Source organism: Mustela erminea, chromosome 9 (genome assembly GCF_009829155.1).
Source record: "Mustela erminea isolate mMusErm1 chromosome 9, mMusErm1.Pri, whole genome shotgun sequence".
Classification (NCBI taxonomy): Eukaryota; Metazoa; Chordata; class Mammalia; order Carnivora; family Mustelidae; genus Mustela; species Mustela erminea.
The window spans coordinates 3,516,799-3,543,853 of NC_045622.1; the positions used below are offsets into that span (position 1 = coordinate 3,516,799).

At 42.1% G+C, this 27,055-nt stretch overlaps 1 protein-coding gene across 11 annotated transcripts in view; it reads left to right on the forward strand.

Annotated features, from left to right (window-relative positions):
- The window catches only part of GRIA4 (glutamate ionotropic receptor AMPA type subunit 4), a 381,150-nt gene that overhangs the window by 341,120 nt on the left and 12,975 nt on the right, over nucleotides 1–27,055 (forward strand). For 5 of the 11 annotated variants that reach the window (XM_032357837.1, XM_032357835.1, XM_032357840.1 and 2 more), the window contains exon 14: nucleotides 403–650. In XM_032357837.1, the coding sequence (XP_032213728.1) occupies nucleotides 403–650 (248 nt within the window). Of the gene's footprint in view, nucleotides 1–402; nucleotides 651–12,606; nucleotides 12,646–14,051; nucleotides 14,978–26,229; nucleotides 26,345–27,055 lie in introns of those variants that run through there. The other 6 variants (XM_032357836.1, XM_032357841.1, XM_032357843.1 and 3 more) reach the window with 4 other exon arrangements.

Here is a 27,055-nt window from a genome sequence, read left to right on the forward strand (position 1 = left end):
TATCATTCAGGCATAGAATTAAAGGGAGTTTTGCAAAGCTGGCCCCTTCCGGGTTTACCGTGACTGTGATAACAGGCATGATTTTGTATGTCCCACACGCTATGACATCCTACCTTTAAAAATAATGATAATACGTTGTTCTTTGGACAGCTGAGTAGGGTAATCATCTATGACCAGAGGGACCTGCTTGTTCCAGTATCACTTCTAAATGTCTGCTGTTTCTGTGACGTCCTTAACTGTAAAACAGTTTTCTGACGGGAGAGGAACAGGTTAGCCAGGCAGACCAGAGTTGCAGGACCAGGAAAAGGTACTTTAAAAAGGCTTTCTCCTCGTCCGGTTCGGTCACTATTAACATACTGTTCCCTTCTCTCCTGAATTTGATTTTATTTGCATTTCCTCCAGAGATCAAAAATAGCAGTGTACGAAAAGATGTGGACCTACATGCGATCCGCAGAACCGTCAGTGTTCACTCGGACGACCGCAGAGGGAGTAGCTCGGGTCCGAAAATCCAAAGGCAAATTCGCCTTCCTCCTGGAGTCCACTATGAACGAGTACATCGAGCAGCGAAAGCCGTGTGACACCATGAAAGTGGGAGGAAATCTGGATTCCAAAGGCTACGGAGTAGCTACACCCAAGGGTTCTTCATTAAGGTGGGTGGGATAGTATAACAATGTAACATGTGTTGTTATAATATTCCACCTTCCCTGATGTCCCCGACACAGTGGTTTTATTTTGTGTGTGAACATGGTATGTTCGTTTTTGGTTTTGTTTTTTTTTTTTTCCTTTTTCTCCATTTCATACGTTTTGATCAACAGTCAGGTAATTTTTTTTTTAAATTTTGGAATAATTAATTGTAGTTGACCTGTATATCTTTTAAGGCCATATAAAAACCAAACTGGTTGAACACTAGCTGCTTCCAGTGGGCCTGAAACATGGGTAGGGACGCTTCCGTGTCTCATCAACTTTTTTTGGTCACTCAAATCTGCACTCTCCTTTTGTCAGCTACTGATTCTACATTTTATCATGACTTTTTTTTTTTTTAAATTCTGCCTGCCCACTAGTTTCTGAGTATGAAGAAATCAACCTCTTCCTAACAAACCACCTTTTTTTTTTTTCCATTTCAGTGTTTCATTGATTATGGCATCATTATATTTTAGGTTACCCCGAGGTTGTATTGGTGCTAACTTTGTAACCACATCTATTCATAGTTGGAATCACGATCAGCGGGAAGCTGGGCTCTGATTCTATGGGGCTTACTCCAGTCACACTCTCGCCCGTTGCAAAGGGAGTGTGCTGTCAGTAAGAGCTGTACAATTAGACCCAATGACAGTCCGTAACTGTTCACACACAGACCCTTGCAATGTGATCTGTGAGCACAGCATCTCACATGCGGATTGCTTCGAAAATCCACATGTGCTAAAGATGAAACTCTCATTCTTAAGGAAATGTTGGTAAAATCTGCCCTTTTTGCCCTTTTGGTCCTGGACATAGGGGATTCACATGTTTATGCCCAGGATGCAGAATATCCTATTTTCCTTAAGCAGTAAAGGCTACTGGTGAATTGCTGGGTCTAGAGCAGGCCGAGGTCAGCAGTGACTGACAAGTCACCCCAGTCACAGTGCCGCTTAGAAGGGATTCGTACAAAGCACAGATTCCAGAAGAAGTCAGAATCTTTGCTAAAGGACTTAACCACAAACCCGGTCTTGAGAAGCAATGTCTCTGGTAAGCCTTTGAAACCTGAAAATAATGAGACCTGTACTGTTAGCTGGTAGGAATGAAAGCAGTATAAAGATGATGTGATTGTTTTCATGGTTTGGAAAAGGGAACTGCAGTGTGCCTTGGATATGTGTGTGGGGGGGTGCGGGGTGACACAGTTCTGAGAAACAGACAGGAACCCTGGAAAGATTGGGTTAACCCAGTATTTATTGTTTGCAAGCAACACTGCAGTAATTAGTGAGGAGTTTGATGGTGTGTCCAAAAGGGACCATTTTAAAAGGAGAGGGAACAAAATGAGCCAGTAAAGACAGACTTGGGTATGGACTTTGGCAGGAAAGCACGTTTCTTTGCACATAAGTCTCGTACGAAACTGGAGGAATGTCCAGGGAGAAAGCCAGGCCAATAAATAACCCTTGATAAAATTCTCCCCCAGAACATTCCAGCCATTCAGAAACTCAGACTGGCATCAGAGTGTTTGGCCTTCGAGGGTCTGTTTTGTAAGATGCGATAGGAGACATGTGTCATTTCGGCAAAGCCAAGGAGCAAAGAAATCTCTATTGACACAGGAGTTGTAAGGGCACCCTCGTGTAACTAATTTAAAAGGGCGAGAAGGGGAGAAGGCAATGGTGGTTGATATGTAGATCAGTGTTCAGACTATTGATTACATTCACTGGATGTCGCTTTTGCTCTTAATTAATTCTCTGTGGATATAGCTGCCTTGTCCTCTGTCTTGTGTCTCCTGATAAAGTCAAGTTCCAGGGACTGCATTTGGCCCTCAGTTACGGGTGCGCCTGACTCCCATTGATGGCAAGAGAGAGTTCCCTCTTAAATGTGCCACTTTGTCAAATCCACACTACGGGGATTGTTTGGGGAGACGCTGAAGGGCTTCATCTGTCTAGAACTGGATAATAATCCGCTCTTGGCTTCCCCTCTTTTCCTGTCCTTCCCTGGCTCTTGTTAATGAGGCAATTGTTAAACTCCGCTTCCTGGAGGAGAGTTTGTTTCTGTACTTTGTTTGATATACGCCACTATTTCCTGTGTGAGCAGCCCTGCATGCCAAAACCACAGTCCCTTTGTCCCGTCGAGAACGCTGGAAGAGCACGGACGGCTAACAGCATGCACCTTACCCCCACGGCAGGCACCTTACCCCCACCTCCTCACTTCCCCAGCCCCGGTCCACTAGGCGGGAGGCTCATTAAGCTTAAATCCTCATTCTTACTCAATGAGGAGCCTTCTGTTTGAACAGAGGCAGCCTCGTATAGAGCTGGACCCGTGGGCACCTTCTGTATAAATGACTTAGTTTGTAGGAACATACTCAAAACAACTGCATTCATCACAGCGAGATCGCAAGGGTACATCTGCATGGAGAGCGCCTTTGCAACCTTTCTGCCTTATTTGTTCAGTAGACTGCTTTCCGCTAGGAGCTGTCTTTTTTTTAACTACGTCTTTGCTTTAATAGTTCTGGATACAGTGAGATTTGGTCTGTTTCATTGTCCTTCTCACAAACTCTGCTGTCACGATTCACTGGGCAGCAGGAGTCTTGAAGAACAGGAGAACTTGAAGAACGCAGAGAAATGGCTGACAGTCTTCCAATGGTCTAGGGAGTCTCACGTTTCCGGTGCTTCACAGTCAGTGTCCCAGAAAAGAGGAAGACTGGGGTGTAGGATCAGGATGGAAAGCCGAAATTCTGGTCTCGACTGTAGACTTTCAAACAAATGCCGTGTGGGTGGTGATAGAGACGTCTCTCTGCCTGGGGTAGAAAACACTGCAACAGGGGGGACCAGCGCCTGATTTCACGGGAGAGGAATAACGCTCCGCGTTGTTGGAAGAGACTTTATTTCAGACTTGTGTTCGTGAGGTTTACAGAAAGCTTTTAGTTACAGAGAAGTGCAGTAACCGTGCTCAGAAATGATTGACTTTCTGGTACTTGGACACAGATTCGTCAAGTTTGAGGTCATAGAAGAACACTAGGACTGTTGATGCCGTTGAACGGAGCCTCTTTAGATCTTACTGTGATAAAGTTTGCAATGCAGTGTGAGGAAGTTCATGAGCGATCACAGGCGAGTGTGTCTGCGAGCTCTGTTGGTCAGCAAGAGAACCCAAATCTTACCGACATAGTTAGTTATTTTCCAAAGTCATCTTCTGAAGAAAACTTTTAGTTCCCATTGTGAGATGAAAAGGTGAAATCTCCTCTTTTATATTATCTCTCAGCTCTCCCCACACTCTACTATTTCTCTCAAATCTTCTTTTCATAGGCACGATACCATTTATACTACTCTCAGCATCCTGGCTTCCTTATCGTTCCTTCTCCAGCACCCTGACAGCCCGATACTGTCGTGGAATCTGTCCTCTGGCTGAGGGACGTTTATGACCTGTGCTTTAGACAGTGCCGCAGTGCAGCGCGGAGCGTAGATGAAAGAGGCGTGTGTCCACGGTGACTTCACTGCACACCAGAGGAGACCTGCCTGTGCTCTAGTAGTTACTGGACGGGAGATGTGCTCGCTCCAGCAGCACATATTCTAGTCTTCATTGGGCAGGAAAGCCCTATGCTCCACTGACAAAATCCTGTCTTCGCTGTCTCACCCACGTTCCTCTGGTTGCTCTTCTCTCTGCTATGCAACAAGTAAAACGGGCATGCTTAGAGGGAATCCTAACTTAGTTACTGCAGAGGTTCCTGGGTCCCAAATAGCTGTGAGATGGGAATACCCCCTTTGAAGACACTCACAGTCCGTGGTATCTGCAGGTGGCGCCTCCAGGGAACATAGCGAAGGATCCCGACTGAAGACTCCCCCGGCCTCTGTAAGAATCTGTAGATTCGACCCTAGTGTTTGAAGCCAAGTTTGAGGGGGAAAAAAAAAAAAAGCCAACAAACTCTAGTCTCCTACCCTCTGTTATTCAACAGTGATCATTTTATTCAGATTTTGCCTTCTCTAAAAATATTGGCGAGACTGGGTCTAAAATAAGACAAATGCTCTGTCATCCACCCCACCCCTAAAGTGATGTTTCAGACGAAAGCAGTTCCAAAAGGACTTGATCAGTACTTGAGATCTGGGCAAATTGAGGCCTGGTTGGACCTGCTGTCCTCCTGTCCTAGGAGCCCATGACCGCAGGAGCAAGACCTCTGAAACCAGGCACATGCGGCTCAGTCCACAGCGGCCAGCTCCAAGCCCAGGGCCACAGCGTTGGGGGGTAGCACAATTTCACCGGCCCTCTTCTTTCCGTGTTGTGCGCAGTCCCAAGCCGGCGTCTGCATCTCCACCAGTGTGGGCAGCATCCTCTGTAGGCCCGGTCCTGTTGGAGGGTCGTTCAGGGCACGTGTATTAAACCTTGTATTCATATCCACATACGAAAAAATATATGATCCTTAAGGAACCACCTTCTCATGTGAAATCAGTGATAGGTGTTTACTCATCAGTTGGAGGGTACTTGCAAGGTTTGGGAACAAGGAGCCTGCTGGATGTTGTCCGCGAGAAGAAAGTTGGTGTCTGTTTCCGTGTTAGTAACAAGTCGCTGTTAGCACCTGAGGTGGACATTTGAAAAGCTTACAGGTACAGAAAGTGAAACCTCAGTGCTAGTAATTCCTGAGCAGCACTTGGCCTCAAGTGAATAAATTTTTCACTTGTTTTCAGGAAATGAATTGCAGTAGATTAGTACATAACTTTTTTTAAAATTTTAACTGTTATGGAAGAAGAGGTTTCTGTATGTGCTGCATATGAACACCCTTCATTCTTCTTGATGCTATATTAAGAGATGCTGCAGGTGACTTAGTCCTTGTGATCCCTTACAACTTGGAATACTAGCTGGACTAGGGATTAGAACACACGCAAACACACGTCCATCATACACGCACACAAGCACACAAACCCGGCTGGGATGTGCTTCATCACTTACCTGGTTTCCTCTCAGACATGCTGATGTTTATTGCAGGGCCCCGGGGGTTATTGCATCACCAGCTGAGATGCACATGGTACGGTCACCAATACTACATGCATCCGAGGGGGAAATAATCCCCTTCACCATCCATATACTCCATCTTTCCCTTCCTTTCTCGATGTCCAGTCCAGTAGGAAACCTGAAACTTCTCCACTGCCTTTAGAAATTACTACTTTTTTCGATTAGGTCTTGCCAGTGCTTGAAGGATGACTGAAAACACAGCTCCCAGGAAGAAGAAAAAGATTGTGGCATTTTTCTGCATTTCTTTAAGATTTACCAGGCATTAAACATGTTTGCCATTCTTCCTACTAGTAAAAAAAAAAATTCCAATATGATTCACCATCACATATTTGCCAGCTCATTCAACAGATGGCCCTGGAGTCCCCTCTGAGAATTTGCTAGTTGTTGTCAAGTTGCTCCCTTTGAGTTTGGCTCTGTGACTGCCATAGGTAACACCACATCTAGATGTTTCTAAATTTAATGTCTAGCTGTGTGCTCCTACTCACCATGACACGTAGAAACATGTTTTAGTAACTTGTCTCAGAAAGTGGGTAATTCATGGTCATTTTAGTTTCAACCACTTCAAAGAGAATTAAATATAAGGAGATAAAAATGCTATAAATGAGGTTCACCAGGTCAAGCCTTCACAGCCTGATCGGAGGAGACACCGACACTGGATGTCAATTGTGACAGTTCTGAGAAAAGTGAGAATCCCAAACTTTTGTTCTTTAGTCCTATGAAATTGCCTTGTAAGCAAGTCCTATAGAGAAAGAGAGCCTCCCGAGAAAACATGTATATCCTGTGTAATTCAAATTGACTCAGTGATAGCACAATTAACGTGAGTGCCAGACCTGTAGCCAACCAAGTCACGTGGCCTTGACCCACGTGTGCCGACAGTACTTAGGAGACACAGTGTTGTGTCTAAGACCAGAGTTTGTCAGCTGCTAAGTGGATGAATGTATCTTCACGTTAATAAACAAGTGTTGTTGTCTTGCCAGTGCCCTTGGGGGGGGGGGTGTCTTTCCTCAGACTTGGCATTTCTGGCTTGACCTCTGAGGAACCCACACATGGGCTTCCACCCAGCACTGCAGAACCTTCAGACACTTGCTTTGTTGTTCCCTCGTGTCCCCCTGTCAGCCTGAGCACTAGAGCTGCCGTTGTGTCTGGAAGCCGTTCTGCAGAGTGAGAGTGAGCGCTGGGGATGCCAGAATCTAGAAGGGGGCCCAGCTAAGACAGCCTACTAAGAAAATCAGGTCTGGGTAGTCAAAGCAAAGAATCGAAAAGGACGGGGTTGGGGGAGAGAAGGGTAGGGACAGGACAGAAGGGAAATGTGGCCGCAGGAATCTTAGAGCTGGGAAAAGCGCGGCGGCCGCAGAGGTCCTGCTTTATGGGGAATCAGACACATTGGTGTGGCCCATGCCGGGTTTGCTGCCGCCAGTTAAAGTCTCAGCCGTAGGCCAAGCACCCCCCACCAGAGAAATTGCTGGTGTGAAACGTCTCTCTGCTGGGTGTGAGGCAGCTTCTGCCCATGGCTACAAAGCTCCTCTCTGGGCCTGTCTGTGCCCAGTTGTAAGAGAAACTGTCCGATAGTGTTCCTCCCTAGAAGACCTTGGGCTGTAGAACCATGAATTTTATAGACAGTAAATGCCCTTGTCATTCACGAACCAGGAGCTGCTGATTTATCCTCAGAAGACCAGCAAGGTCAAGTGATAGGGGGGTTTCTTGTTTTTTTGCTTTTTCGTGCATTGCTTGTATAGGATTCTGTTCTCCAGACTTCTCTTCCTAAAGGGAAGGCTGCAAAGACAATCAGCCCAGGCTGCTGCAGAAGAAGGGGTCAGTCAAGTTGTCAGAGAGAGCCCAGCTCCCACTCCTCTCCGCAGTTCGGTAGGAACAAGACGAGAAGCATTATCCCACTCTACCAGATTCCTACCCCTGACTGTCCCGAGTCCGTCTTACCTGAGATCATGGAGGTAGGGCGGAGAGGGAGTGCACGAGAGAGGGAATTTTTCCATGCTTGGAATAATCAGACGAGTAAAGAGTATTTCAGACTTGCATATGCACACAGGACTTTGGAGGGAGCATGATAATCAGATTTACCACGAAACTCCAAAATACCTGTAATAAACTAAGTGTGTTGCTCACTTTACTGTGGACATGTCATATTCTCCTAAATGTAGAATTCTATGCAATACTGTTTTAATGCAGTTTTATCCTAATGATAAACTTCTACTTAGTGCATCATAAGTAAATAATGGTTTTCCATAAAAATGAAACTGTTTCAGCAGAGATATGGGAAACCAGCCAACCACAACTTGAGACATTATTATCTTCCTTTTGTCTCTAAAGATAATATCAGCCATGATTGGGCTGAGTTTATGATTCATACTTAAGGAAGGGAAGATAAAATAGCTTGGCAGATATTTGGAATGAACTGGAAAATAGTGCAGGCTCTGGTTTAGGATTCTGTTGTTTTAATTTAGCTAAGAATGAGAAACAGCAGTTCATTTATTTTAATGTTTGGTCCCCTACCCCCAATTCAGTCCGATAACACTTGTTTTCAGAATGAAATAACAGAATTTGAGATAACTTGGCCACAAACACCAGATCCCTTACATCCTTGCAGCACCGAAACACAATCCCCAGCCTCAGCCCCAGGCCCTCTCAGAAACAGCCTTGTATTAATTCCAAGAATATCTTGTGACTGATAATCATACTAACAGAAGTCAGAAATACTTTGTTTATCCTCCTTGATAACAGAAAAGTCTATTTTATGATTGAAAGTAGTTTATTTTAAATGGACAGACTCCATACTCTCTGGAAACCTGAAAAGCCATTGTTAGGGCTCACCAATACACTTCATACAAACTTTATGAGACCATTTCCTTATGCTCCCTTAGTATCACATGACTCAACAGCGTAGACAAATTAAAGGCAGAAAAATAATTCTAGCATCAGTTCTGCCTTTCCAAGTTTATAATTCCCAGATGGGGGAGAAGTCTGTCATTTTAAATACCACTGACCATGCAAGGTCCTGTCTCGTCATGTTGAAATAAAGTAGTCTTTATTTAGCTTACCTCCCCCCCACCCAAGGTACTCAGGAAAGAAACTGACACACAGATAATTTTTTACAGCATTATTATTCAGTCTTTATTCTCTAAGCATTCAATCTTTGCAAGTTAGCCGAAATAAGAATTAAAGTGGAGTCAGTTAACCAAATGTGGCATAAACAGCTCTCTACTTTGAAAGAGAAGAGGAGTGTGTGGGACCTCTCACCACAGAGAAAAGATGGCGTGAACTCTGTGGAGACCTGCACACAAGACCTTTGCTCTTACAGAGAATGTTTGCTTCCTCTTTGGGGCTGACAGATACGCACCTTCTGAACATCCTTTTTCAAAATGGTAACAGGCCAGAATCCCATTAGTAACTGAGAGAAGCTCTTCTCAGATACCCAGCCCCCTATTCTTCTGTCTTTTCAGGTATTTGCAACTAAAAGAAAAAAAAAATCATAAAAGCATTTATCAGTGAATATAGCTGCTCTAAGTTGTTGGTGCCTTTCGTATGGAAAGGAAATTTTTAAAAATAGGCTGGAGAAATAGAAAAGTTAGGATGAAACCAAGGATCCAGACCCCTAAGTGGGTACCATAACCTTTGGCTTCTACTCAAGGCCAGGTGGAGGGAAAAAGTCAACAGGGTCCAAGAAGAGCTCACCTCAGATGGTCTCCCAGAGTAAAAAGCAAAGAGCAAAGGCTAACAGAAAAAGAAGTTGCTTTCTTTTAAATGATACAGCAATGTTAACATCGTAGAAGGCAAAGAACCAGTTCATATATGATCTAATTGATGTTCTTTCTAACCTGTTCACTTTTAAGAGGTGATGTTTAAGTTTGGCTTGATGATAGAACTCTAAAAATTACTGAGCAGTATATTTCTTAGGTGAGACAATAATAGTGACCGTGAGGCCTGAGCGTTTTTTAACCACCCCCACATCGTTCTTTTTACTTGCTCCTTTTCACCCTCTTATGATGTCATTCTGTTAAGAGGAAGAGTCTAGTGTGTAAACCTGGTGATTCACAGACCTGTACCCCTGGGGATAAAAATATATGTTTATAAAAAATTAAAAAAAAAAAAAAAGAGGAAGAGTCTGTCAGTCGGCGACATTAAGTGACTTGCCCACAGTGCCACAGCTGAGACTGGAACAGAAATCTTCTGGCTCTCTCCAGTGCTCTTATGGGGAAAGAACAAAAGAGAACTTTTTAACATAGATACAATTTGATTTCAAAACTTACTCAACAGTTTCTGTGATTCTCCCGTGTTGTATTTCAACAATATCCATAATTTCAAAGTGTATTGCGAGTACCCCATAGAGCTCAAGGAACTGTTTATATTAGGGGAAAAAAAAAAACTACTAAATAATTCTGGCTAAGTTGAAGAAATCACACAGGAATAGATTTCAGGTCAGCATAAAAATTTTGCAACAATTAAAACTGGTCCAAAAGTGGGAGGAAATTGGCCAAGATCCCCAATGTCAGAATTGCTTGAGTGGAAACAGAAGAGTTTCCCACTTTCAGAGTCTAAGAATCTGTGTCACGTCCTGCATTATCTTTAGCAAAGCAACCAAAGAATTCCTTTACACCTCTTTGAAGTTGCTGACAATAAGACTGAGGAGAAATTCATCCCCAGAACCTCAATACAAGCTCATCTGGTTTTGGAATTAAATAAGTCACATCTTCAGTAAATAGCTAATTTTTATCACATTCTGTCTACACTGTGAAATAGATATTTAAGGAAAGCACTTCTCTTTAAGAACCACAGAGCTAGAGACAGACGCAGATCTTGTTTTCCTCCCTGTACAGACATTTAAAATTATATACTGACGTCAAACTTTGGGCAAGGTACAAATCTGACAAAGTTCGCTGGGTTGTAAAAGGGGGAGTAAAGCAGCAAAAGTGAGGCATGTGCCTATGGAAGGACTTGCTTTTGTTTATTTATTTTTTTTAGAACAGCATATATGCTTCCCTATCTAGATAATGATAAAAACTGATCCATGTAATATGGTACCCCATGGCGTTTCAATTAAAATACTTGAGAGAGTAATTTTTAAGGGCCCCTGATAACATCAGCAACCTTGGTTGCTACTTCATTTATTTTTCATTTTTGCCCTTATCACAGATAGCAGCCCATTTATGCTCTGAAGCATGTAGACTGCACGCCACTGGAATTTCATCCAGTCCACGCCATGTCCCCACAGTTCTTATTCATAGACTTTCCCATCGTTTCAGAATATAAAGATACCTCCTTCAAAACCCTGTCATTTAGGTGACTTTAATGGATGAAGTAGGTGTTTTATTCTAAAAAAAAAAATACTTTTTTTTTTTATAACACAGCTTCACAATTTCCAAGTGTATTATTATAGGAAAAAAGGAAATTCCCTATTTCTGTGGAAAAAAATATATATATATATGCGGAATTTATGGAGTTCAGCGGATAAAAGGCTGGTTTGTCAAAATGGACATTTTTTAAATACTCCTTCAAGATAATGAACGAAGTTAAGGTTCCCAAGTAAGAACAAGAGGACAAGCATGTGTATTTGTCATTGGAGAAGCTTTACTCTGTTGTGTCTGCATCATGTAGCTTCAAGGGGATCAAAGCCCAGAGGGTGATGGTGACAGACGGATAGTGTAGAACCTTCCATACAGTGGTTTTTCTCTGCACATTTTCATAACGGCCATTAGAGTAACGATTACCCCATCCTTCATTTCGACGCCTCTGGAATATATGGTGACAACCCAAGGTTCCAAAGTACATCCATTTTCTCACCTGATGTCATTTTACTTGATCAAGAATTTTAATAAATTACCCAAAGTTAAATAACAATAGCACATGATCTTGTATGGGTTCAGGCTCATTCTCGGTCTCCACTTCCCTTCATGTCTCATGGAACTCAATCAATTGTCTGGTATTTGATCTTTCTTTTTGGGAGCCAGTCACTGAAATTATGCCAAAGGGTGACTAGGAATGGACTCTAAGCTCGGTTAACTAGACAGGAGTCTCAAAAAAGACGTTGTTCAAACAAGAAAAGATTGGATCAGATGCCATGTAAATGAAAAACCAAACAAATTCAACAACTCCTACCTACCAAGTGCATGTCTATGAGTGTATTTGCCCCACAAATCCTTGGTGCTGGTGCTCCTGTCTTCACTAGACAGATGTGGCCCCTGAAGCTCAGGAGGAGAAGGAGCCCATCATTCCCCGGCCCCAAATCCACGCCCCTTTCATGTGCTGCCTTCTTTCTCTCCAGAGATTCCGGAAGCCCTTCTTAGCTAGAGGCACATTACGGAAGAAAACCTCTCTGTCCTACCTGTGATTCCCTGTTTTGATCAAATAAAGCAAGTACCTGGTTTCGGATACTGTCCCCTCTCCCCAACTTTCCTAACCCTCCCCTTTTATGACCCCTTAGGGTTTGGTTGGGTCTTTTTTTTTTTTTTTTTTTTGCATGTTTGCAATAATTCTTGTTAATACCAAATTCGCTACTGCCCTCCACACGATGTCGGCTTGTAGCACCATCCGTTTACCCTCAAAAACACCAGGAACCTCAGGGAAACGGGTTGAGGGCACACAGCATGCCTCTGTCTCTTTAAGGAGCTCAGGTCCGCCTCACCCCACGCTCTCCCTGATTCACCCACCCAATGTGCTCTGCTCTATGCCAGCCTTCAGTTCATCCAAGCCCTGACACAACACACTGAGAAGAGCAGACTTTTGTCCCTCTTACACAGCGTATGTTCATTCCCCTTTGGCTTAATCCTCAATATGAATTTGAAGCTCATTTCAATGAACACCCCAGGATATCAGACAGTTGGTAGTGTCTTGTGAGACCTGAGGAAAGGGTTGGCCAGAACTGAACTTGACTTTAATACAAGACCATGTTCTATTATTGTTTAACTTTGGGTATTTCTCCCCTAGGAGGAGGACAGAGGAGAACTAACGAGCTCCAGGACCAAGGTAAGAGGGGAGTTTTCTTTCAAAAGAATGGGTTCCATCCATTTGAAGGAAACCCCTCCCCCACCTATTTTTCAATCCCTTTTTCTTTATAAATTTTATTTTTTAACTCACGCCTTAGGAAGCAAGCTTGCCACCTGTGTGTAATAGTTACTTGAACATCCTCTTACAAATGTTTTAGCAGGAAGTAGTAAACACCCTCACACAAGTCCTATCAGTTACATGCTAATGCGTGTAAAGTTCTCCATCATCATTAACTATCAGTGCCAGTCTCCCATTACGGATCAGTCTCTTGCACAGGCCTGAAGAAATTGCCATCTGCCGTTTATTTCTCTCTGTAGAATATGGATGGTAACTGATAACCAAATCATAATGGGTGATGGGGTTACAAAAATATTAAAATTAAAAATCCAAAGTGTTTCTATAGGAAATTTATTATTCTTAAGAATTTTTTTTATTTAAAAATTTTATATTAATAGAAGCAGCTGATCTAATGCAAAGGATACGGAATTTGGAATATGCACAGGCCAGACTCTGGGTGGGTAGCAGTATAGACGTGATGAGATGTTTAAGGTGCCGTATGAAACCTGGGGAGGAAAACGCGGAAGGGGAGTGGACACTGTGCTGAGCAGTGTTTCTCCGGCTGAGAGCACCTTCCCGGGCATCCCTCCCAAGTGGTTTCCAGTGTTACTGCTCACCTTCTGTGTCATTGTCCCTGGAAGTCGTGGGTTTTCCATCCTTTCGGTACTCTGTGTCGCATTGGTCCTTCCAGGCGAAAAACAAGTGAGCAAATCAAAAAGCATCCAGAATTTGAGCTGTTGGAAGAAAGGTGGAAACCGGCAGGGGCCGGGGGGCACGAAGGGACAGCGTCCAGACCGTCTGCAGCAATCCTTCTGTCATCCTAGCCCTCCAAGGAGGCCAAGTTTTGTGATTCAAGTAGATTTTAGGGAAGCTTGCAGCTCAGACAACTGAGCTACTTGAGGCTCAAGAAAAAGGGGATCCTAGGAAGCAGGGGAAATGTTCAGAAAGAAGGAGAATTCAGGTGATTTGTTGCCAATAAATCATCACCGTCTTTCAGAGACAGTTCTGGGTGTTCTGTTACAAGCCTGCTTAGAATCATCTTCAGGTTGGATGTTCAAGGTTTTTTAAGGAAAGAAAAACTCTTCAAACAGATCTGTTTTTATTGGAGACTGTTGTCCTAGGAGCCGGAGCCACAGTAGCCATCTGATTAGGAACAGCTGTGAGAGGACGCGCATGAGATGGGAACTTGATTTCAATGCCGGCATACCCTACTTTGTAGCTAATGCTATTGCCAGTGGTCACCAGGTCCCGGCCTTTTAGCAGGTCACGCGTTTTGTTGTCAGAAGTCAGAACCTAATTTTTGTGTTCTCACTCCCTGACTCCCTTAGTGAAACACACGGGATATGTTGGAGACACATAATTCACTCCTGAATTTGAAGATGCCGGATGTATGGATCGCCTGAGCAGTCACACAGAGAAGGGAAGGCATTTGGTGGTGTTCCGTGAACTGTGTCCACACCGACGTCAGTCTGTCAGGCAGATCTCTTGTGTAATCTGAATTTCAGGAAACAGTTCCTGGTGGTCTTGTGCAGGGAAAGAACTAGGGGGTCGTTCTGCAGTGACTTGGTTTGTTAGATAACCTGAGATTGAGGTGAAACACCATTTTCAGCTTTTTGCTTTGTGCCGTAGCTCTATAAAGTGAAAAATACTGATCCCATATTGGTTGCATTCGGTTTATTATGTCTGTGAAAACCAATGAATGCAAGTGCCCAGGCTGGTAGCTTAAGAAATACTCAGGTACTCCGGGCCAGGACCAAGTGACTGAAGGGCTGTGTGCTGTGTTCTCGCGTTAATACCACTTGAAGCAAATGCCGGGGAAACCGTTTTCAGAATTCACAGTTCTGGGTTTTGTTTTTTAATAAAAATAAGTGAGGGACTATACTTTGAAATACGGTTGTGAGCCCTGCTGCCCTCAGAGATAAGCAGCTTTGTGTTTCCCTCTGAAGGGCATAAACTGAAAAGCTGTAAAGACACACAGACTTACAATTCTTCGGGTTTGGTTATTTTTGAAGAACAGCAAGAGCCAACTGCCCTCCTGGTAGGGTGGTTCACACAGCTTCTTCAGGTTCCCGTAGCTTCGCATCCCTTCTTCTAGACGACCGTTTTTATCCCTTTGTTTATGCTCTTCTCCCGCCTCACCAAAATCCAAGCCGAAAGTCAGCGCAGATGAAACGAGAGCGTTCAAAGGCATTTTGCGTTCTGTCCGAATCCATGGCTGCCGCCAAGGGATCAGGCACCCCGGATGAAAGAGAAATTGAGACTTTAATTTTTTAAGAGTTTGTAGGGAGTCTGGTGGTGGGTATTAAGGAGGGCACGTGCTGCATGGAGCACTGGGTGTGGTGCATAAACAGTGGATCTCGGAACATTGAAAAAATAAATTTAGAAAAAGAATTTGTAGGGAAATTTAAAATATTTGTAGATATTTATTAGACACAGTCAGCTAGCTGCATATTTCAATACACAAAATAAATCTTAATCAGGTTAAACCACACATAGCGTTGACATTTAGTATCTGTTAATGACGAATGCAATTGTTAATTTCTCTGACGTACTGAGTTATACTGTTCTCAGTAGTAAATTTAGTAATAGGAGAATTCAATAAAAGTGACATGTTTTATTTGCTACTCATAAATAGGTTAGAACAAAACGATAAGAGTACCATTATCTGGGATTTAGTTGTAAGTATCTGATTTCACCTAATACTTACAAGCTTGTATCTGATTTGATCAATTAGTACTTTTTCCTTGCCTGGATACACAAAGTGAGCTGGTAATCCCTTTATTTTAACCATCTATAATCTCACTGAAATACCATCTTAGGTATTTTGTTTATACAGCAGACAAAATTGTTGGCCATTATTCATAAAAACAGCTAGTGTCAGTGACTTGTCCTGTCCATCTTACCGTCATTTAATAGATGGTTTGGGAGCATTTCCTTTTATTGTGTTCTGTTTTAAAACCCTCTCCATACCGGGTGTTCCCAGAATCCCTTAGGTGGCATGGTCAAAGGACCCCCTCTAATGATTCAGCTCTGGATTCTTTCATTTTAATAGGCTGCTTAAAAAGTAGCATTTTAAGTTAATCATGGAGATACCAGCCCTCCCTGTAGTCACTGCGTGGCTCCTGTAGTTCTCGCCCTGCCTTGGGACCAAGCAGGGTGTAAAATACCATGAAACATAGTCGCTGTGCCCCACCAGGAAAGACGTTCGGAGATGGCAATACTGTGACGCCATGTAGGACTCCAAGTAAATGGAGCGCTCCAGACGGTAGATATTGAAAGAAGGAGATCAGTTGTGTGTAGAGTATCTGGAAGAGATCTCCTAAAAAAGGTTCAGATGTAGTAGTTGATAAATATTAGTTGAATGAATAAGTCCATGAGTGATTATTGGAAAATGGTAAGAACTTTAGAAAAGCTAAGGGCAGGGGGTGCGAGGGGGAGAAATTTCTGGTGAAGGTTCTGTTAATGAGATTGGCATGGATTGTGAATAAAATGTGTTTGGGGCTCTAAGGAATCTAGCCTGGAGAAGGCAGAGAAGGTCTGTTTGGGGAATTAGGGTGGTTAAGAGGCTGGGCTTCTATGGTAGAAGGACTCGGGTTCCAGTCCCGCCTTTGGGATTTGCCAGCCATGTGGATTCAGTGAGGAATTGGTGGGAATGTGAGAACTTGGGACAGAGCCTGGCTCAGTCAAATATAATGGAGTCATACTTTAAAGGTATACCTATAAACTGAATTGTTAGGAAGCTTTGAATGTCAGGAAAATTAGAACAAAGTCGTATCTTGGAAACAGCCACGAGGCCCCGAAGATTTTCAATAAAGCGGTGTAAACACGCAGACAGTCGGGAGTCTTCTGACTCTGGGTAGCTGAGAACAGATGCAGAGAGTCTGCGATTCTGTCTCAGGAGATACAGGTGTCACCTGTATAATAGAAATGAACATATAAATTTGAGAGACATCTTTTCAGAAAAAAAAAGTTCTTAATGACTACTTAGCTGTAGGAAAGGAGTAGGAATGAAAATTTGAAGATGAGATTGAGTTTCTGTGATTGGGCTTTGTTGTTATTTGTGTTTACTTTTCTACTTCTGTGAACGTTTTCTGATCCATTATACTGAAGCTTCTTTATGATGGCGTGTGTAGGATCTCTCATTACCTGTCCTAAAAGATCAGATCTTAAGTCATTAGGAACCTAGTATGTATCAAAATAGACCCATCTTATTCCAACCTTAGGAAGGAACAAGGATCACGATCTAATCAAATCAAGACAATATAAAGTTTATTGGTACGGCTTTTTAAGGAACATTACTGTTCTTCTTGGATATTTAGGAAGTGTCAGTTTCAGCTGATAAGACTGTAGGCCTTGGAAGTCTTATCTCGGCTCAAGAAGTATTTAGCCAGAGGGGACAGAACTTGCTGGGAATGTATCAGTCTAAGCTCAATGAGAGAGCACCCCCAGCAAGCCTGATGAATGGGGTGAGGGAGAGGAAATCCTCCTTGGAGAGCCGGAGTAGGGAGGAACGCAGAGTTTAGCTACACAGGCGAGGGGACCCACAGAAAGCAAAGTTTGACTGTGAGAGAGAGCGCTGGACCAGGAGGCTGAGGACCACCATCCCGACTGGGTCTTGGTGAGCTAGGCACCTGACTTGCTGTAGACCCCAGTGACCAATGAGAAGGTTTGAGACTCCCCTCCGACCCCCATCCTGACTCACAAATGCTAGGATTCTAGGTCTTTAAGGCAGCTGATGGAAGTTTTTAACAGTGAGCCAAGGAAGGAAACAGGGAACTTGGTTGTTGAGCATTCTGGAAATCCTATAAAGAGAATAAGGAACGGGTCTAAGAGAAGAAGGAATCCCAAGTCAGGGACAGAGCAGAGGGCATCTAGCAAATCTGAAAACCCTGTGCTGCTCAACAGCCCACATGCAGTGAGCGGTGACTGCCACCACCTCTGTTTCTGAAACTGTACTTCAGTAACAATCACTTAACGGGAGATTCACAGAGAACTGTTAGCACTTCACAGTCGAGAGGTAGTGACAGTCCCATCTTGAAACATGCTCCCTGTTGTATGATTCCAGAACAGAAACTGATCATAAAACCAGGGTGGCTTGGGTGGGGACTGGAGCTGGTATCTCGAACAGCACCCCAAGGCCAGCACAAGTCAAATAAGATTGATATGATTTAATATGAATAATTGATAGTTTCCAAATATTATTTAAGGGTTACCAAAAGTATCTTTGGGCAGTTTTTATTTTTAACCGTGATCAGTGTCACATACAGTCCTTTAAGAAGCCCTGTACCTGGGGGCACCCGGGTGGCTCATTAGGTTAAGTGTCTGACTCTTGATCTCAGTTCAGCTCTTGATCTCACGGTTCTGAGTTTAATCCCTGCACTGGGCTGCATGCTGGGTGCGGAACCTACTTAAAAAATCTTTTTAAAAATCAAGAAGCTCTGCCCATGATGTGTTTGCAGAATGATCACGAATTGAGGCTCGTAGCTTGCAAGTTCCTTAGTCTTAAAACCTCCTCTCTGTTAAAATTCTGGAGCAACCATGGGTCACAGAGATATATTTTATGTCCCTTCCCTTAATAGACATACTTGGAAGTGGTCATTAATTAATTTTAAAACAAGTGTTCCTACAATCTGGAAGAGAGATTTTTTTTTTTTTTTATCTACTTCACGATTCCCTTTCCAGGTTTTGCAAATCCCCAAAAATCATTACGCCAGTCTCTCCATAGCCTTCAAGAGCTTCTAAAAGAGGTCCCTGACCCAAAGGAGAATAGAAGATTCTACTCTGTGACCTAAAATTGACAAAATCATGAAACTAAACTGCATAAAATGTTCGTAAGGATTATATATATTTTTTAAAGTTTAACACTAAAAATGAAATTTTTTTATTCATCACAATCTTTAGCTAGTGCTCTAAATTACCAGCAGGCATCCTCACAAAAATCACAGTTTCTTCAAAGAATCACATTCCTCAGACCTAGGCCTCAAATAGCAATTAGTCATGCAAATTCCAAGGAACACAGACTTTAGGGGCAGCACCTGGGGGGCTCAGTCAGCTAAGCATCTGCTTTGGCTCAGGTCTTGATCCCAGGACCCTGAGCTGGAGCCCCGCATCGGGCTCCCTGCTCCTCGGGGAGTCTGCTTCTCCCTCTCCCTGTGCTGCTCCCCTGCTCATGCTCATGCTCTCTCTCTCTTTCTCTCTCAAATAAGTAAATACAATCTGCGGAAAACACACACTTTAGAAGCCATTTCTGGAATTTAACCCAGTATCTACGCAATTTATTTAGTTGTCTTTGACTCACTTGGAGTATGAAACGCAGAGGACTCTGTGCACTAAATTAACTGCATATATGCCATCCAAAATCTAAAACAAAGACAATGGATCCTTCCTTATCAAAGTGGTTTTCTGAGGCTCATTATACATCATGTTGGGTCTGAATGGTCTGTCCACTGAAAAAAATTTTCTCTCCTAATTTTGACATCAAGTTATTGGTTGATAGTGCCATTTTCATGCAAATCTTACCTGTCATTGTGTAAACCAACTGGAATTAAAACTTAGTACCTTTTTAAAAAACATTTGCATATATATGCAGAGCAATTTAGCCCAAATCCTGTCTTTGGAAAGAAGTGCACAAATCCAATGAAGCAAAAAAGAGCCGTGTGCTTATTTACTGGAAGGGATAATTTGGGAAGAAAGCTAACAGCACAGCTGCAAGTTAAATGGAAAACTTAGTGGAGCATTTATAATGCTGACAACCAGTTACTCTTCAGGCCGCACACAGCCGAGCAAGGGTAGAACAGTGGACACGGACGCCTTTCCTTAAGATCAGATCCTCACCTGCTTATCAGTAGACAGCCTGCTGATTTGTATTTGCTTATTATATTTTCTTGCCTGATAAACTAGTTCTTTCTCAGTGAGTTATTCATAGATTTCATACAAAATTCTGGGCTTCTTGTCATTTCTCAGTTTCGTGGCTGATTTCCTCCAACCACCTTTACTTGGAGGGAATATCATTAAACTGCGAAAGTAAAGCCCCATGTGTCCTGTGCTCCTCCCTTCCCGTCTCCTCTTGCTCTACTGGGGTGAACTTTCCTGTATGCAACCCTCATGACAGTAGTGACAGTTGCCACCATTATTTAATAAGAGAACCAGCAGTCTGTGCAATAGTCTGTGAAAAATTATTCATTTCTCATGAAATTACGATTTCCTTACTACAGTGTTCCTAGAAATTCTTCTGCATGCACTTATCTCCTGCATCACAAAGTCTAAATCAAATGAGTTTTCCAACCTGGAATTCTACGGGTTTTTTGTTTGTTTGTTTTCTTTTTGAGATTTTACTTATTTGACAGAGAGAGACACAGCAAGAGAGGGAACACTAGCAGGGGGAGTGGGAGAGGAGAAGCAGGCTGGGCTCCATCCCAAGCCCCTGGGATCATGACCTGAGTGGATTAACCAGGTGAGCCACCCAGGCACCCCTGGAATTTTAGTTTAAATGCAAAAAAGGAATTCAGTAAAGATGTGGTGTGATGAAAGACTTTTTTAATGGCATTTTTTTCCTAATTCCTTCAGAAATGAAAAGGACTTTTTTCTTAGGGTCTGTACTACTTGTTCTGGGAAAAATGTAGTTGACAGCCCTGAAAATTCTTTTCCTAAAAACAGGGGTATATACACACACACACACACACACACACACTCTTTTTTTTTTTTTTTTTTTTTAGTGGCCTACTTAGCAGAACTGAAGTCTACCCACCATCACATTCATTTAATTCAGCCTAAGGGGAAAAACTCACCTTGTCTATGTAAATATGTGTGAAACAGCGAGTCTTCTCTCCAGGCCTCTGAGAGTTCTATTAACCTCCTGCAGATCCTGTCTGATGGGGGAGGCCTACTAATTGATGCATTACTCATACTTCTCTGCCTGACCTGTTCCCTTCAAATAAGGCAGAACCTTTGCAGAAGCCCAGTACATCATTCCGTGTCCTCCAGCCTGTGACTACAGACACAAAACCAGGTGGACCAAAGCCAACCACATCATCAGGAGCAATAAGTGCTTTACTGACATTCTTAAGAGCAATTCCTAAATTCTACCTCTTTTTTTTTTTTTTTTTGGATCCAAAATAAAATGTTGATTTGCATAAAACAGATCTTTTAGGCATAATATTATAAACTAATATAAAATTAGGAAAAATAATATAAAATTGGAAAATAATTGAGAAGGCTTTTTTGTTTGTATTTACTTATTATTAAAGTATCACTTATTGTAGAAAATTTTGGATGGGTGGGGAAGCATAGAAAGGAAAATGCAATCCAAACTAATCCAAATCTGTACATCCAGAGACAGCTCTTTGTTGGATTTTTTTCCTCAATATTTTTCCATTAATGTCTCTGTCTCTAAATATATATTTTTATTCTTAAATTAAATAAAGTGAATATACAAATTATTTCTTTTTTTCACTTAACATTACGCTGTAATCATTTTTACTGGTCATTAAAAACTTAGAATGGTCGTGAAACCTTCAGCCGTATGAATTAGGGGTACTTATCAGTACCATCAACCCGGGGAGCTTTGTAAAAATGGAGACATAGTGCCCATGATTCAGCGAGACCTGACCCAGCCGTGTTAGGCCTGGGCATCTGTATTTGTGATGGTAACTCTCTGCTCAGGTAGCGCTTGAGAACCACTGCTGGGTCTCCCCACATCTACTTCCTTCTCCTCTTCTGGTGGGCACACAAATTGCCTGCCATGTTTGCTACAGAAACATACTGTGAGGTTCATTCAGTTACTCCCGTCAACATCATTGATTAACTTTATTAGACTGGGTTCCTCAAAAGAGAATTATTATTAACCAGTAATATTTAGCCAATTAGCGTAGTTGTCAACATTATCAGTAATTTCCAAGGACAAGAACTGTGTTTAAGTTTTGTTGTGCAGTCATCTAACTTCATTTTTTAGTTCTTAATTCTGTCACCAGTGGAGGAGGACACCCATCTTATATAGTCCTTGACTATTTCGCACATTATCTTTACTTTTGTCTTTCCTAACACGAGTGGCAGAGAATTGTACTGGCATCATTTTAATTCACAGTAATTTAATTGCAAGCCAAGACTAATGCTTTTTATATGATTTGCATGATCTTCTGCATAAATCATCTACTAACATCCTTTGTGGATTTTAAAGGGATTTTCTTAAGTGTTGACACAATGTCTTGTGGATTCACAGTTTTTAAGTTTTTAAAAAACAGACTAAGATTAATTGGAGACTATGAAAAAAAATTTGCTGACATCATTCAGGTAAATATTCTAGACATTGGAACCCCATGATATTTAAATTTTACAGAGTTTAGGGGCACCTGGCTGTCTCAGTCAATAGAACTCGACTCTTGATCTCAGGGTTATAAGTTTGATTACTTAGAAATAAAATCTTCATATACCAATATCTATACCTACATGTATATGTAGAGAGAGAGAGAGTTAGTTTAGTATGGAGAGAGCACTCCCGTTAAGAGAGCACAGGCCTAAAAGTGATGAGACTTTCTCATGTGCATATAACTAATAGATCCTTTCCCATAACGATAATAAAGCAGTAGCAAAATCACACTGTAGGTTCAAATATACTGCACCATCACTGCCAGCAATGAAATACTGATCCTATTAAGTAAAACAGAATTGAGTTTTTTTTAATCAGACTAAATACGATATTGCAAGTTATTTGGTCTGCAAACTACATATGCCCTAAATACCCCACGTGCAGATGTTAACTAAGGCTAGGGCTGGTGTATCAGTCCTTTCCAGTAATATTCTTAAATCCAGGGAATCATAAAAAAAAAAAAACATTGATTAAACTTAAACTTTAAAAATGTTCCTATTATAAACTTCAAAAATGACAAATATTTTGTCAGATGTACATTTAATTTTTTTAAAGATTTTTATTTATTTGAGAGAGCGTGAGGGGGGAGGATCAGAGGGAGAAACAGACTCCCTGCTGAGCAGGGAGCCCAATGCAGGACTCAATCCTGGGACTCCAGGATCACAACCTGAGCCGCGAAGGCAGACGCCCAACCAACTGACCCACCCAGGGGTTCCCAGATGTACATTTTAAAACCTCACCATCAGAAAAATTACAAGTGATACGGTCCAGGAGTAAATATAATGAGTAAAGAAGAAAAGCATATCTAAACATATAGAAATGAATGATAAATTATTTATGAAAGGGTGGAAGAGATGGATATCTTCGCTCAAATTAAGATGCTTTTAACAAGAAAATCTCCGCACTAGATGACTTTACCCAATATCAATAAGTAGAAGTTCAGGTCTTAGTTCCCATTCTAGAGCTTCTGTTGTATGTGGTCTTAACAAGAGTCTCATTAACAAGAACGGGTCCTGGAAGTTAGCACAAGGCGGTATGGCTTTTCATTATCTCAAGCTCAGTGGAAGGAAATTTCAGGAATAAAAAACCTTGGGCAGTTTTCTTGAGCTTCTGGAGTTTGACTCAAAGATCATTCTCCTTCCAACCTACATCAAGTACCCCACCATCTCCCCTCTATTAAAAAGCCAACTTGGAGAAGGGTTTTTCTTACCTAGAATTCCCCAAAGGTACAAAAAGCAAGAAGTAAGTTCCCTGAGGCCTGCTTCACTCTATGGAAGGTCCTTTTCAACACACCAGGGCTCTCAGTTGTGGTTTCCGCCCCTGCAGCAAGAATGTGGTCCTTGACTCTTTCTTCTTCTCCCTTCATTTTTAAATGACAGCAGTCTACTAGGTTGAGTTGATCTGTAAACCTGCCTTTTATAGGACAAGAAGAATAATCAGTGTAAGGACTGATCTTTAGGACGTTTCTCTTCTAACACTCATCTTCCTGGCCGACCACTAGTTTGGCTTCTCTGAGGCTTCCTCAGGACCAGAATATCCCTGATCTGCATTTCTGACCTTGACTCTGATACCTCTGTTTGAAGTGTAGGAAGGGGATTGCAAAGCAATAGTAAAACGTGCTGTAGTGAGAGTGCGCTGCCTATGTCCCTCATTTACCCCCCAGTACTTGTGACTTCCCTAAGCATGCCTCTACTGCCTCCTTCAGGGTTTCTTTTTCTCTTGCCTAAGTAAAAAAAGGAAAAAGCACAACTTTTAAATCTATTCCAGCAAAATGAGCGAAGAGCTAACTTTATGTGTTTTTCTAAGTCACTTGATGATTCTTAGAATTAATAACATGTAAAAGCAATGTGTTTCATAAAATAGGGCAGATGTTCTAATGTGGTTTATGCTAGTTGAGATGGCAATCTCCAGAGCTCGGTCGACCTGATTATATACAGAAATGACGTCTGTAGTCAGTTGTAGAAAACAGGCAGTTTTCACGTGCAGATAAATCTTGAGTACCTGAAGACTCTTTCTGAATATTAATTACCAGGGGCCTCCCATGTATCCTAAAAGAAAAGTAAATGTACATTTAATAATATTAGGCAGACTTTATCAAGGGGCTGCATGTTTCTGGAAAGAAAAATGTGAATTGTGAACTGGGCAGTGACCTACCTATTGGTCAGGTGTATCATATAAACCAAATGTTGCTGCTTACACACACACACACACACACGGATAGCGGTGTGAAACTAAACTGTTTTTACATGGCCTATTAGATGGTCTTAGAAAGACAATGTCTTAGAATAATTTTGTAGAAAACTTTATTCCAAATGGTTTTCTCAACATGAAGCTTTTTTTCCTTATCCATTCCTTTATTTTGCTTTTTGTTTTCTCCTGTGCTGTGGAACTGTCTTTGGATATGGCTAAAAACCCTGTTAAATAACCCTCTCATGAAATGACTTCGGTTTTATCCAAGGAATGGTCTAAACCAACTGATAAAATTATTGGGATGCCAGTTCATTAAAACATCTCAGATGAATGTTTCAGGCTAAAATAAAGTGGAATATAAAAATAATTTTCTCCAAAATACAAAATTTGAGTCATCCAGCTTAAATCACTAGAAGACAAATTTAGTTTGTTGTAGATGCAAAATAAATTAAAACAACTTTCTCCCAACGACATTTTTTTTAAATAGGTCTCTCTTCAGTGAATATTCATTCATTCTTGCATTTCAGTCTGGTCCTTTTGGTGATTAAACCAACCACCTGATACTGCTCACTTTGGCAAGTATATGCATTATTTTAGGCTACCAGTGTGGCACTTAGGAAAGTGGGAACGGCTGATTATTTAATTAGCATTTCATAAGTGGCAGAACAGTTAGTACTCTCAAAGTGCATGGTTTACTTGCGGGAAGTGTTTATTCTCCAAGTGGATCAGACTGTCACAACACTGGAGAATGAACATTGTTTACATAAAATTTGATAAACACATTTTAAGAAAAGAAACACTTCCACAGGCTGATGGCTGGTGAAATATGTCACCCTTTTTACTAGTCGACAGCCATTTCACTTGCAAATCAGTTTTCAAGTGCTATTCGTTAATATGGGGCTGTCATGTTTTATTTCTAACTCATACAGCATTAAGGCATCAGCAGACTCAGTTTTTATCAGCTAGCATAGCCCTAACTCTCCATATAGAAGCCACTCCCTCACTTTAACAGAAATTTCATGAAATGGGAAGTCCTCTTGAAGGGCAGAATGGCTCATTTAAAAACTGTAACCTGAAGGCAAGTAAGAAGCCACATACCTGGCAGGCAGAAGCCCATGACACATTTTTAACCCTTTCAGACATTCATTAGAATCTGCTCCCTTATTCCCTGGTAGAGATAGCCAAGGAGGCGACCAAATCTTGAGTCTGCAAAGTTCCGATCCCATGCAGCCCAGCTTCCTGGGGTTCAGTTCCTTAATTTCAGCAGTGGAATGGCCATGCCGGCCCAGTTTCTAAATAGCATCCAAACCCTTCAAGAATCAACACCAAACTCAAATATAAGACCTTTTCCCTGAGAGCTGCTACTCCCTTTCTCTTGACCATCCTGTGACTTCTAGCGCAGGAAACCGAACCCAGCACGCCAATCCTAGATTCGAGACCAGTGAAATCAAACGAATGAAACTAAACTCCCAAACAATAAAGGGAACCAAAATTCAGCTGGACTCTTTGTGGTCAGAAGTCCGTTCACAAAAATGAATGAATGGCTGCTTTTTTGGTTCGGAATGCTGTTCCATGTTTCCTTCTGGGAATGCATTTTCATCTCGGTGTCTTCAGTTGTTGACATTCTTAGAGGCAGAGGAGCTCAAGGCACAGTTCTTCCTGTTTACTGCTCTTTTGCAAAAGAAAGAAAAATCCATGTCATTGGTTGATTACAGCGTCATTTATTGGAATAAATGAGCTCTGAGATTGAGCAGCACCAAGTAACCCCGTGTTTCACACGCTTTGAAATTAGTCCCCATTGCCTTCGGTTTGGACGGACGGGGCTGCAGGACCACAAAATGAGAGGTTTATTTAGCGCCTGGGAGAAGCTTCTAAAAGAGCTTAAGTCCTCATTCCTTCTAACATCTTAACAGCTGTGCAGTTTCTTACAAAATATGTTTTATCGTTTCAAGAAATGCTGTTAACCTCGCAGTTTTAAAACTGAATGAACAAGGCCTCTTGGACAAATTGAAAAACAAATGGTGGTACGACAAAGGAGAATGTGGCAGCGGGGGAGGTGACTCCAAGGTCAGCCTCAATGTCACCAAAAGCGGGTAAACAGTATGTATAGTAATAGGTGCATCTGCTGGGAGACACAGCTTGGACCCCCCCCCACCCCCACCCCTAGAATTGCCAGTCCAGTCCCTTCGAAACCCAAGTATGCAATTACTGTCAAAGCAAAAATATTCGCAGCCGTTACCCATTTGGGGGACACACGAACAGACCTCATTACAAAAGTGCCTGCACCTCTCTGGCTTCACAGAGGTCGTGGGTCAGACCCTCTAGTCCTGCAAACCCCCTTGTAGAAAGCAGGAAGAGATCCCAGCCTTCGAAAGGGCGATTCAGTGACGGGAGACGGGCAGACACCGAGGGGAGGTCTGTCTCCTTTGGCTTGTGTGTGCTGAGACCCCTACACAGTGTTTGTGAGTAACAGCAGTGACTTGACACCTGCCAAGAATACCTTCCAGAAAGCCATGTCTCCACCCAGAACCCTCACACTTCCTTACATAGCAAGTTAAATCAGAGATGGTCATGTGAACTAGAATTTTTTGCCTTCGTAAATGGATCAAATCACAAAATGATCAACTCCAAAAACAAGACCCTTTCAAGCCCGTCTCCAATCAAAAACACCGGCCACATATTCACTTAAGGAATATTAACTCTTTTTATATTTTGGCGCCCTAACTTGCCTACAGTGTTCTGACAGTTTCCATAAAAACATAAGTAAATACATATTTA